Here is a 13,070-nt window from a genome sequence, read left to right as displayed (position 1 = left end):
ACTTTTTTTGGAAAACCCAACCGTAAACAAGACGCGAATATCACACCGGAAACGAAGCGCCCGACAGGAGTTTCCCCCCCGGAAGTAGCATATGCTAAGGTGCACATAGTCTATTGTAACCTACGTTGTTGGAGAGAGAAATAACATCGTGTAAGAGACACAAAGTGAATAAAAAATGTCCTAAATGCATTTAGAGTTTATTTAGAACTACAAACTAAATTTCTTTTAGCAACTCTTGTTTTTTTAATGTCACAATTCCAACCCTGCTCCTTTACCCGGGCTTGGACCGGCAAAAGTGACCCAAAATAGGCACTGTGGTGGAGTTACTTTGTATGTGTGTTTTTAAGTAGTTTTAAACCTTGTGATTCACAAAACAGCGTAAGAGTAAAAGAAGAACTGACTGCGTTACACTCAGTGCGGGAGCAGCGGCTTCGCTCATGCGCGATTCATTTGCAGTTTGGACGCATAGGTGTGAACATCTTCTGCCCTGATAGCAGCTGGGGGAGGACTATCCTCCGCCCGTGAGCACTTTGGAACAGGCGAAATGCCCACGGCAGCACCCGCTGTTGTTGAGAGTAAAAGCGATATGCGCTTTCACGTCAAAAAGTCATCATAAATAAGTCTCCAATAACACCAGAAAAAGTCACCAGATTTGCCGCTAGTCACTTTTTAGAAAAAAAAAGTCGCTAAGGGGGTCTGAAAACTCGCTAAATATAGCGACAAAGTCGCTAAGTTGGCAACACTGGGAGTGAAGCGGAAAAAAGTGTGAGAGAGAGAAGGTGAGAGAAAGAAAAAAAAACCCACGGCTCCCAATAAGGAACCGGCTCGCCTCATTCACTTCAAAAGTCAGCTCTAAGAGCCGTTTCGTTCACGACTGACACATCACTAATCTTAGTGACCTCGACTTTATTGTCAGAGGTCAAGTTTTGTCAAAATGTTGTAAATGCAACAACCTGGGAACAAGGATTTTAAAAAATGATTCCAAAGTATCCTTGGGTAAGATACCTAACCCAAAGCTGGTCTCCAATGCATTACTTGGTGTGCCAATGTGTCTGAATGTTAGATAGAAAAGCGCTTACGTGTTGAATGTAGTTAGTTTGAACGAAGATAGTTTGGAGTCCTTCTTCTTCTTCTAAATTTGTTTTGGCAGTTGGCAAACAACTGAAGGGTTCATTACCGCCACCAACTGGTATGGAGTGTGAACTGGAACGTCACTCCAAAAAAACACAAACAAAAAAAACCCCTCAAATCCTCCCAAACAATTTACCCTCTTATGAAAAACTGGAATAAGACCTGATGACTTTTACTTCTAGAGTCCTTTTGCAGTAAATAAATAAGATCTAGTTTCATTTTTATCTTACTGAGGTTTTGGGTCAGTTATCTTCTCTCCACCTGCACTTCTGACAGTGTAAGATGACATGTTTTATCGTTTCCCCTTCTCCACAGTGACACTTCCCTCTTTTGTGTTTCCTTATCATGAATAGTGTAGTCCAGCATGTCCAAATCTTATTCTCGATATGACCACCTCCTCATTTTTCCTACCCTCCTTTGAATTTTGTACAAACACCGTCCCCTCCTTTCCTACTCCCACTGTTTCTGGTGTCTTTTCTTCATTTCTTGCCTTCAAATACTCTTTATCTCTGTCTGACCGAAGCTAATACCCAGGTCAACTACCACATGTTTTGTGGCTTCCTTCGCAGCTCTAGCTGCTATTTCATTTGCTTTTTCTCCACAGTGCGCTGGAATCCATAAAAATACAAAAGTATGTCCCATCATGTGTATTCTGTAAAGTGTGTGCTGAATCTCTGTTAGGATATCCGCTCTACTTTCTGAGTGGCTACACTGTAAACTGACCAATGACGAGCTTGAGCCTGAACAAATGGCTGTTTTTAACGGTCTCATGTCTCACCCATTGAACAGCTAACAGTATTGCTAGCATTTCTCCAGTGTATACTGACACTCCATCATTGATCCTTTTCCCTATTTTGACCTTGAACTCCGGGACAACAAATGCTACACCAATTTGACTGTCAAATGCTCAACAGACTTAAACTAATACCAGTGAAGAAGGAAATTCAGCAGTGTTACTGTATATATTTAAACATAATTATAATGCTGGTCTATTTAAACTTCTACTGTGTGTGAGTTTAAATTAAAGGCCCCATCGCTATTCTTCTTTTTGAAATAATGTGAAATCCCCTGTGGCATCAGGAAATATCCATTGAGGCATTGCTGGTAACGCCAATCGTTGACGGATGCTGGTCCAGTTTAAGTTCTATTGCTCTTCTACCCAAAGTCCATCCAAAGCTCTTTGTTACCCACCTTTCTTTCTCCCAGCAAAGTTGTGTTGGGTGATCCTGTCCATGGCCCTGTGGATTTTCCCAGTAATTAAGTGTTGGTTGTTGTCTTCTGCTTCCAAGTGGCATCTCACCCATCTCTACCTGTAACGCTGCTGTTGGGGTTGTTTTAAATGCAGAGTGTGCAGAGTCTTAGTGCCTGATACTGAATGAAGTCTAACTTTAAAAAGAGTTGTGTCTGCTGCTGAATTATTCAGCCTGCATACTCCTGCTGAGGAGTCGGCTCAATGGCATCCTGAATGAACGAAGAAATTTCATTCACATGGATAACTTTGCCGATTTTCGAAAAGAAATGGAGGCCAAATGCAAGGCACTTGAAGACAACAACAACCAGCTGGTGGATAAAACCAAAGATTGAAACGACAGAAGATGGATGTGGGAAAAGATAAAGATGCAGACATCCAAGCTGCATTTCTCAAGGAGCAGGTGGAGTCTCAGAGCAAGAAACATCTGAAAGAGATACAAAAGCTGGAGCAGAAGTACAATGATCTGGAGGAAAAACATCAACTCCAGGGAGAGAAATTAATGCAGCTTCAGCGAAAGTATCAAGAACCGGAGAACATCCAGTATGCACAGCTGGTGGAAAAATACAAATAGCTGGAACACAAGCATCAGAAAATGGAGGAAAAGATGTATCTGGTAGTGGCAGAAATGGAAGAAAAGTTGAAAAATGCAAACATGACACTTGAAATTGAAAATGAATACAAGCAATTTGCGAAAAACAAACATCTAGAACAGAAAGAAGAACTGGAGCAGAAATGCAAAGAGTTGGAGCTAAAGCACCAACAGTTGGAGAACACAAATGCAGAAATGCAGCAGGACAGGATCAAAAAAGTGCAAGAGTATGAAGAACTGGCAAGAAAGTACAAAAGCCTGGAGGCCAGAAACACTGAGAAAATGAAAAGATACAACAGGAGGAAAGATATGTGCAACTTGAAAAGGAGCATAAAAAAGAAGTGAAGTGCAGAAATGTGGAACTGCTGGAGGAAAACCATCAGCAGGAGGAGAAATTAATGCAGCTTCAGCAAACGCGTCAAGAGGTGGAGATCTTAGAGAGTCAGTATGCACAGGCACTGCTTCGGCTGGAAGTGGCAGAAATGTAGGCAAAGTTGAAAGATGCACAGATGCAGATGAAAACGGAAATAGAAAATGAAAAGAAAGACGTGGAGGCCACAAATACTGAAATGCACAAAGAAATGATGGAACAGCAGGAAAAATACGTGCATCTTGAAAAGGAGCACCAACAACCTGAAGAAAAGCTCCAAGCATCGGGCGAAGAGTTCAACCAACTCCAGGAAAAGTATGAAAATATTCAGGAGGAGAATGTAACAGATGTACAAGTGGAAAAGTTGGAGGAGAAAAACAGCGAGGTCACTGAGCAACCAAAGAAAAAGAAAAAACGTTTCAGGCTGTTCAGGTTCAAGTCAGATCAGGCGAAGGCTGAGGAAAAACGAAAGAAAGATCAGAAAAAGAAGGAAAAAGAAGAAAAAAGGGACCAGGAACGGGGGAAAAGCCAGAGAAACAGAAAAAATGTTTCTGGTCCTGGTTGATCAGCTGCAAGAAAGATTCTGCTGACAAGAGTGCGGACAAGGCTCCCGGGGGTTCAGCTGAGGCTGTACAACAGTAGCTTCCACTGCCCTCCTTTCTCCACCCTGTCTCCATCTCGTTCCCTTCCGCCTCCCCACCCTTCCTCCCCTGACCTCCTGTCTCTCCTCTTTCCGCTCTCAGTCTACGGGCAGCACGAAGGTTCAGTGGAAAGCACTTCTTATCTGACAATAAAAAATTGGCAACAAACTTGTCTAAAAATGTCTGCTTCTCTGCATAACTACAGCTGTACAGCCTTTGTGTTTGAAACCAGTGTTAGAGTTAGTCTTAGGAATAAGTATTAATAATAATCGTCCTGTAAAAGTCCAGGCTACAACTCACAAAAACAACAAAACCAAATAAAAAAAATTCAAAACTAAATAAGTCAAAATCTAATCTTACAGTACCCAATACTGCTGGATGAGCTCATGAACAGCAGGCATGCAACTTGAATAGCTCTAATGTATTTCTACTTGATTTAAGTATTTCTAAGTCATGCTACTTTCAGTTTTGGCTGTTTTTGTTGGAAAACATTGTTTCTTTCACTCCATACTAATTGTTTGAGCTTTCCTTACTCATTATTTTGCAGATAAACTGCATTGTCATAGATACGGCTTTGCAGTTATATATAATCATGTAAACTCATCAAAAGCAAACAGCAATAGCAAATTCGCTCCATAAAAATTCAAAAGCCCATGAGTTGCACATCCGAGTCCACGTTATATATAGTTTAGCATTTTAAAATCTTTCTCTTTTGTTAAACATTGCGGTGATTTTAGTTTGTGGCAGCAGCTAAAGCTTGGCTGAAGCAGGGTCAAGCAACAGGCCAGTGAGACTGGAAAAGAAAGAAAAAAATCAAGGTGTTGCAGTGATCCAGGCAAAGTAAACCTGAATGAAACGCTCTGGTGGGATCCTAACTGAGCTGTGCATAAATAAATCCCTGTAAACCTCAACAGACCGACCCTTTTTTAAATCCATACTTGACTGTAAGCGTTTATTTAATATGTTCCCGTTTGCTTAAATAAAGTTGGGTTTTTTTGTTTATTATTCGGCCTGTCATTGCTCACAGCTGAGGTAAAGACGGTTAATGAGATACCGACTGTTATTTGTCCGTGAGGAAGTAGCTAATCCCCTGCTGACCTCTCTGTGCTGCAGACCGTGTGGAAACGCTGCTCGGTATAGCACCTGTGAGCCTCAGGACCTCCGTATCTGCCATCCATTAATTTAGCTTTTTAGTTTTAGGATGGAGGAGCTGAGGTCCAGCTCCCCTGTGCTTAAGTTGGACCTGAACAACTTCCACTCTCCCGGAGCAGAGAGCAGCCGGCATGTCTTAACGAACCCTCGCTCGCTGGAGTCTTGCGCTCGGCTGGGTGTAAAACCGGTTCAGCTTCTAATTAAATCTCTAAATGACTTCATTGCTGAGCGACAGGACGCGCCGTTTGGGACAATGAGAGTCATGCATGAATCTTATGAAAAGGAGAGGCTGAAGATTTTACAAAAGTGCGGCCAGGAACGGCGGAGGATTATCCAGGCGGCCGGGGACAGGCGGCCATGCAGCAGTAAAGCCTCAGGTTTGGAGGCGTTGCCTGACACTGGACTGGAAGAGCGCTGCTCAACAGAAATGCCCTATGCAGATCTCTGCTCTGAAGAGAAGGCTGTTAGCAGGTCCTCCTGCTCTGCTCCTAGTAAAAGGGATCCAGAGAGGAGCACAGTGTGCAGGTTCAATCTGGGAGACCTCATACACTCCCCAGCTACCGAGAAGAAGCTGAAGAGGCTCACCAAGAACATCCAAAAGCAGATGTGTGTCACAGTATCGGAGAGAGACCAGAAGATAGCTGCTCTGATGCTGGTGAAGCATGAGGAGGAACAGGCTCGTTTGAAGCTCAGCCAGCAGGAGGAATGGGAGCGACAGGAAGCCCGCAGGCAGGAGGCGGCCCAGCAAGTTCAGGCAGAAAAAAAGAGGAGGAAGAAGCTGAAGCAGAGTATGAAACGCTGGAACGAGGAGCTGGAGGCCCGCATGAGGCTGAGGGAGCATCGAGAAAAAGAGAAAGCAGAACGGCTTAAGCAGGAGGTGCTGCTGCAAGAAGACCGATGGAGAAGGCTAAAAGAGGAGGTGGAAGTGTACCGCAGGGAACAGATGGAGGGTGCACAGAAGGAGTCGGAAGAGCGCAAACGCTACCAGGAGAAGCTGCTGAGGGAGAAGGAGGAGGCGGGGAAGAGGGAGCGAGAGAGGGAGAGACAGGTGGCAGCGGAGAAGGAGGAGAAGGCCCTGAGGAGCAAGATGCTGAAGGAGAAGGGGGAGCGGAAGAGGCTGCAGGAGGAAAACCATAAAGAGCTGCTGAGACACATCTTGCTGAAACACCAGGTTGAGCTGCAGGGGGAGGAAGAGGAGGCGCAAAGGAGGAGCACACTGGAGAAGAAGTTGCAGCACTCCTGCCAAAGGCGTGCCAAGTCTGTAGAGGCACGACTCGAAGAGCTTCGGGAGCGGGCTGCCCGGGAGGAGGAGATGAGTCAAAGAGTGCAGCTGAGGGCCGAGCTGCAGAGCGTCCAGCAGCTCACACACAAGCAGATCCTGGTCCAGCTGAGCCAGAGACGCATGGAGAGAGCCGCCCTGCATGCCTCAGCGCAGCACAGACGCAGAGCTCAGCAAACCCGGCAGCACAACAGACACAGGCAGCTCTGCCACCAGAGGCTCAGAGAGGAACTACAGAGAGAGGAGGAGGCGGCGAGGAGAGTCAGAGAGAGCCGCATCTCCACAAAGGAGCGGAAGAGGGAGCGGCTGAGAAGGCAGCGAGAGCAGATACAGGAGGAGGCACAGAGGCTGGTTCGGGCCTCCTTTCACATGAGGGAGAGAGTGAGGCAGCAGACGCACAGCCGGACCTTTGATCAGATGGCGCTTGAGGCTCAGCTGACTGCGTCTTTAAACCGCATGACTCTGTGAACTTTATTCAGACTCGGTTTTGCACCTGTACCAGAGCTGCTTAGAAAAGGATCTGCAATGAAACAATAGCTCCAGAGACTTCCAGAAATACTGAGACACATCAATGTTCTCTGCACTTTGAATGTAAATGAATTTAAATTCATTATAAATGGTCCCCAAGATTCAAGGGCCCTTGAACATCATATCAGAGCTGTTCTTACAAAAATCATTTTTGTCCATTGTAATCAGACACATGAACATTTGGAGATTTTAATAATCCAAAAAGTCAACTTTTCATTTGATAGAGTGCAATAGTTGGGATACAGTTTCAAAGACTTCCAAACGGTTTCATTTCACTTTATTTAGTTGAGGTTAACTGCTTAGATCAGCAAGACCTCTGAGTGACCTCCTGTCAGGGTAGACTTTACAGGCGCCATTGTGGTTCCTCAACCATTTGTGTTCAGTACTTCACAACAGTGTATTCATTTATATTTTGACCCCTGGCTAGTTCTTAAGCCTGAGATGAGAAATACTGCTGTATGAAATTAAAAATTTGACATAGTTTTTTTTTTTTGTTTGATTGTGTCGCAACACAATATATGCAACCCACATTCAACTAGTGACAACAACTGTGTAAAGTTTTCAAATATAACCATCAGGCACTTGATGGCTAGAGGGTTTAGCTGTTAGTGGACTGCAAATAAGAGGGGAGGGTATGGTCTGCAGAGGTTGGAAAGGAGTCAAAGTGCAGTCCTACTGCAATGCTCTGATTGAGCTACAAGGACACGAGAGGCCAGAGTTAATGTTTGCTAGACCACGGTGTTGCCCGTTTTCCTGTTAGTCTGACTACTGCTAGTCTGTTATAAAATCTTTATGCCACTTGAAGCTTTTTATCACATGCAAGATTGAAACAGAGCAACACTGTATCACTTTAATGCTAGACCATAACAGATGTTTGATTTCACCATTAGCAGCGTGATCATGTATGCCACATTTTTAATAATTACATGAAGTGTAAACGGGAGCACTTCCTGTATTCAAATGGGGGTTACATGTAGGACAAATCATCAAAGAACTCCAAGGAACTCTTTTCAGACAATATTAAAGAAATCTTTATTCTCATGGCATGGTATTCAACCTTAAAATAAAAAACTCCCGCAAATGAGCCCTGATCAGGGAGTTCATAAAAACACTTGATTTTTTCTAGTGGTGTTCCACCAATGGCAAGGTTCCACCGAGGATCAGAGTGGAATTTTCCACCAGTAGGAGAAACAGAAGTCCAATAAGGATCTAAACAGAAATTGATCAATATTTATCAGACTGAAACAAAAACTAAATAAGCAACACTCGACAGCATCAACCACAGACAGAATGAAGGCAATCCTTAAAGACAAATAAGGTTTTTAAAAAAATAAATTTAAAAAAAGTAGTTAAAATCCGAGTCCTCGTTTGAATCAGGGTATTTGGTGGCCTGTCATTTATAAACCCCAAAACCTTCCTTTTGGATATACTCCTTTGTCATGTCTTCTGTGGTCACTTCCAAAGGTTTGTAGTGCAGATGGGTTACATTTATGGAAACCTAGATGGTCTCTAACCTGTGCATGTGTTTTCATATGGGTTCATATATGAACTGTGTTTAGAGCTTAATGAATAAAGGACAAATTTAAGTGTAAAATATCTTAATATTGAATTTTAATTTCATAGTTTTTCTATAGTAAACCAATATCACGATATTCAGGGTAGCTGTTAAAAGGGGAGTTCTGCTCCAAACGTTAAACATAAGAAGTAAACAAGCTTTAGTAAGTCGATGCTGCAATCTACAGCTTTGTGTGACGAAAACAAAAAAGAATCAAGTATAAAGTAAATAAATAAGCCATTATAAAACCAGAAGACATTTCACGTTTCAATATTTCACATGTTGCACACACTAAAGGAGCTGAAAGAAGAAAGAAGGAAAGTAAAGGTAAAAATTGCTCTAAGTGGCAGTGAGTCAGTAAAACATCTGTAACCTCCAGAATCTGCTTGATAGTTCTTGACACGTACCTCACCTGCTGCCAGGAACCTGTCTCCGTCTAACATATCACCTAGCATGAGAGTTGCTGGACCAGTTTACCGGTTGGTCTTAAAGACGCTGTTCTGACTATTTTTAAAAAAAGTTAAATCACAAAACTCGCACAAGGAATCTCATTTGGCTGCAGTTATTATCACTTCACATTGAGAGGTTCAAACCTGGGCCCCTTATCTGTGTTTGGATGTTCTCTATGTGTCCCCGGTTTTGTCCCCATGTCCCGGCCTTATTCCACACTGCACAAGCATGAATGCTGAGTCAAAGAGATGATTCTAAATTAGCATTAGCTGTAGCTGTGAGTGTGAGCACTTGGCCCGTGCCTCTGTGATAGCAGACAGACGGTAACCTGTCCAGGCTGCCTCTCACTCGACACGATCCCCACCATAAACCTGCTCGGACAAACAACATTATAAAAAAACTTTGTTGTTTGTATTATTGCACATTTATAATCTGAAAATCCACCCATATTTTCAAACTCTTAGCCGTAAAATATAATAATATAAAGTGTACGCCCTAGAGAACTTATTTTCTAGGTGAGAGAGTATCGAATTATTTGGTTGTTCCTGTAAATCTATTCATCTTTTGGGATATTTAATACCTCAACATGGCATGCCTTCAGCGGACCGTGGCAACAAATGAGAGCTGTTTCTGCTTTCCCTGAATGGAAACTCAATTCAGCTATGAAAATATATTAGTTACCTGATTCTTTATCACTACCCGGAAAGCTTTTTGACACCCAAACAATAGCCTGGCACAAATCCAAGTTACACTGAAATAAGAGGACCAAGGTAGACTCTGCCAAAGCCCATTTTGTCCTCCAATCATTGTGGCATATAGTACAGGTGCTCGGAGTTTTCCTTTCACACCCCTTTAAAATAAATTGCCCTCATGTTTTCTTTTAGTCATCGTGCACTCCGAGGGCCAGCAACATCGGAAGCCCCACACCGATGATGAGAGTGAGGCTCTCCAGGAACCCCAAGTGTCTCTGCTGGTGAGCTTCGGCTCCAGACTGCTGCTCGGAGTCCAAGGGCAACTCATCAGTCCTGCTGCTGCTGACCTCAGGGAGAACATGCACCGTGGCCACGTAGAGAAACGTCCCCGCTGAGAAGAGCATTCCCACTCCTGTTGCACTGAGCTGATTCTCAGATGAGCTTCCAGACTGCAGACACAGCACACATCAAGTTAAATAATTTAGAACCAGCAACTGTCTAGTCACTGGGATTTAATGCATGTCCTTTCAAGCAGACACGACTGTCAGATTGTGCTTTCTTACTGCATATAATATGAAGTAAGTGGCAATAGCAACTATAGGCGCTGCAGCTGAAAAGGCCAGTAAGTGTCCCTGAATGAACTTCTTCTCGAGGCCTCCGTGCATCAGAAAGGAGACCAAGCCAAAAGCCGCGGGCGCCTAGACAGGAAAGACGGTCAATAGCATCGTGCTCGTCACCCAGACATCTGATCATTTCAATGAGACGTTCTCTCACCTTGTGCAGAATCACAGCAAAAAACACTACAACTTGTACTGTCACTTGACCTGTAGCCACAGCAGCACCCAGAGCAAATCCATCAGCTAAAAGCAAACAAAGAGATTATTACTGTGATGGTACACCTACTTCTTTTATGTGGATTTGGATAGGTCTCCGGTCTTTAGGATGTGCATCATGGATGATTGCTGTTTGATTTGTGACTGCCGTCAAGCTTGGTTATCCCTGTTTAAATAACTTTAAAGTTAGATCCTACAGGCTGTTCTGCAGAATCACATGCTGAGTCACACGGGGGCATAAGGAACGTCACAGTTTCCTTGTAAACTTTCCACCCCTGTGTCCTCGAAGCCAGCGAAACAGTGCGTCTCAAGCAAAAGCAAGAGAATAAATATGCAGAGGAGAGGTTTGGCTGTGTCACGTACCTGCAGCGTGAATAACCAGGCCCAACGTAGCTGTGAAGTGGATGCTGTTGGACAAACGGGTCGTCTGGTCTGAAATTAGACATTACACACATTAAGGTAGTTAACAAATCTGTGGAGGCAACACTCTGCAATATAAAGCTGGTGTGAGAGCTCTGACAACTTGCCGCGTGTGGAAAGGTAGCTTCCCAACTGATCGACGACAAACATGAAGGTGAACCCGAGCGTCAAAGCAACCCCAATGAAGAACCGAGGTGGGAGGCCTCTCTCTGCCACAGTCCCATTTTCTTTACTGGAATTTAGACCGGATGACACATCAGAGGAAGATGACGCTGGAGACAGAAGATGAAGGACAGAAAGAGCTTTTGATAAGCTTGTTTTTGTTTTTTTTGTTTTTACAGAGAGCAGCATTTTCATCTCCCACCTGCCTCATCAATCATCTGGAGGCTACAATCAAACACATGCAAATTTGGTGGGTTAGCGCACCCAGATAAACACAAAGCTTGCACAGGAGCCATTCTGCTTCATTTTCATGTGCATGTTTGAGCTTTCCTGCTCACCTTTCCACGAGTCTTCCAGCAAACCCACTCCCTCTGGGATGGTGATGGCCAGCGCTGTCCCACACAGCAGACCTGCCCCCAGGATGGAGACGAACTGCAGGCTTTTCTAGGGTTAAGACACGTGATTTCAGCTGATGACTGAGATTCCCCTCACAAGTGCTACTTGTTCAGCAAGTTTCCAAAACAACAGCCTTGCACATTATGAGGGCACGACAAATAAGACAAGATGAAGTAGATCCAGACAGTCCGATGCGATAGCGGACTGGATATAAACAAAGGAAATCACTTACCTCAGACAGTTGAAACAACAGTGGGATGAATCCAAGCAGAAAGGAGCCTACAAACATCGCCACAGATATAAATGTAATAATCAGCCCTCCGTCCATGGCGACGACTTCTTCCTAACAAGTGTTTACCCGGTTCGCCGCTTTGCTTTCATTTCAGCGTTAGATCCCACTGAGATCCGGGACGGTGTGTGTTCTCATTGTGTCGCTGGAGTTTAATCTCTACTATCAGAGACCAGAATGCTGTTCTGCCTTTCCACGTCGCACCGCCGTGGCCGCCCCCCCTCGTTTGCTACACAGCTGCTTCCCAAGCAGCAGCGCCAAGTGTCCGACAGCGAGAACTGCAACCTGGGCTTAGAGTGAAAGCCAAACTATTCCTCCGTGCCCCAGTTAAACATGACCCAGGCCGGTTTTGACAGGGTGGGTTGAAAGGTATTTTCTGGAGAGGTTTTACGCGCCCATCTTACACTGTAGGACAACACATCTGTTACACACATTATCCAACTTTTCTTTCTACAAATGCGCTTAATTGAATCTTTTCGGGCTTCGATTGCAGAGATTGAGATGTTGCGCAAAGTACTACGGTGGCCCCTAGAGACAAAGCACGTACAAACTCCAAAACACATGCAAACTCCAAACGCACTAAGTGGACACTATAAAGAGCACAGTGAGTGTGTTATAGACGAATTCCTTCATAACGTGAGGCTCCTGATGGAAGAAGAGGGAGTGTAGGTCACTGACTGGAAAGTTTTGTTTGACTTGGCATTACACAGGTTACATAAGAAGCCGATACACTCCCTTTTGCATACCACTAATATAGTTTAGTACTTAAGTTTATTTTAATAGCCCCTTTCCATTGACATAAAAGTTAAAGCACTGTGCAACAATTAAAACACGCTATCAAAAGAGAGTAAAACACAAGAAAAAAAAAAAAATAGTATAGAGGGCCACAAGTGCCAAAATAAATTAAATTACATACAAATTAAAGAATTAAATGTCATTTATTCATTGGAATTGGAAATAATTCTTTAAATGAAATGAACAGGTGTTTAATTATTTAAATATTTATTTATTTCCAATTTAAATTAATTCACTACACATTTAATTAAATATTAATGTCATTTTCTGTATTGGCCTGCCATACAGTTCAAAAGTGAGAAACAGATTGAGACAGAAAGGTGCTTTAGTTTGAGTGTTTCAGAAATGGCTGAATAACCATCTCTGTGGTTTACAGAAAATGGTCATAAAAAGAGAAGTAAGCAGCAGTTCTCGAAGTGAAAATGTCTTGTTGATGTCTGAGCTCAAAAGGAGAATGGCCAGGCTGCTTCGAGCTGACGGGAAGGCAGTAGCAGCTAAAGTAACCACTCATTACAGCAAACAAGACTAAAGTGGGT

At 43.5% G+C, this 13,070-nt stretch overlaps 2 protein-coding genes across 2 annotated transcripts; one reads left to right on the top strand and one right to left on the bottom strand.

Moving 5' to 3' along the window:
- The first annotated feature begins 5,184 nt into the window (after nt 1-5,184).
- LOC116318531 (coiled-coil domain-containing protein 177) lies at nt 5,185-6,882 on the top strand. The gene is made up of 2 exons (XM_031737545.1): nt 5,185-6,150; nt 6,307-6,882. The coding sequence occupies exons 1-2, from the start codon at nt 5,185-5,187 to the stop codon at nt 6,880-6,882; spliced, it is 1,542 nt and encodes a 513-aa protein (XP_031593405.1).
- A 1,067-nt stretch (nt 6,883-7,949) lies between these two features.
- Nucleotides 7,950-12,222, bottom strand: LOC116318589 (zinc transporter ZIP9). Its single transcript, XM_039622156.1, has 7 exons — nt 11,683-12,222; nt 11,393-11,498; nt 11,000-11,164; nt 10,836-10,904; nt 10,414-10,499; nt 10,203-10,337; nt 7,950-10,088 (listed from the first exon to the last, which is right to left on the bottom strand). Exons 1-7 carry the CDS (start codon nt 11,776-11,778, stop codon nt 9,828-9,830), a joined length of 918 nt encoding a protein of 305 aa, XP_039478090.1. The 5' UTR covers nt 11,779-12,222; the 3' UTR covers nt 7,950-9,827.
- Between the last annotated feature and the right edge of the window lie 848 nt (nt 12,223-13,070).

The sequence above is a fragment of the Oreochromis aureus genome, linkage group 13 (genome assembly GCF_013358895.1).
Source record: "Oreochromis aureus strain Israel breed Guangdong linkage group 13, ZZ_aureus, whole genome shotgun sequence".
In the NCBI taxonomy this organism is placed as follows: domain Eukaryota; kingdom Metazoa; phylum Chordata; class Actinopteri; order Cichliformes; family Cichlidae; genus Oreochromis; species Oreochromis aureus.
This window is presented reverse-complemented; position numbering and strand designations above follow the sequence as displayed.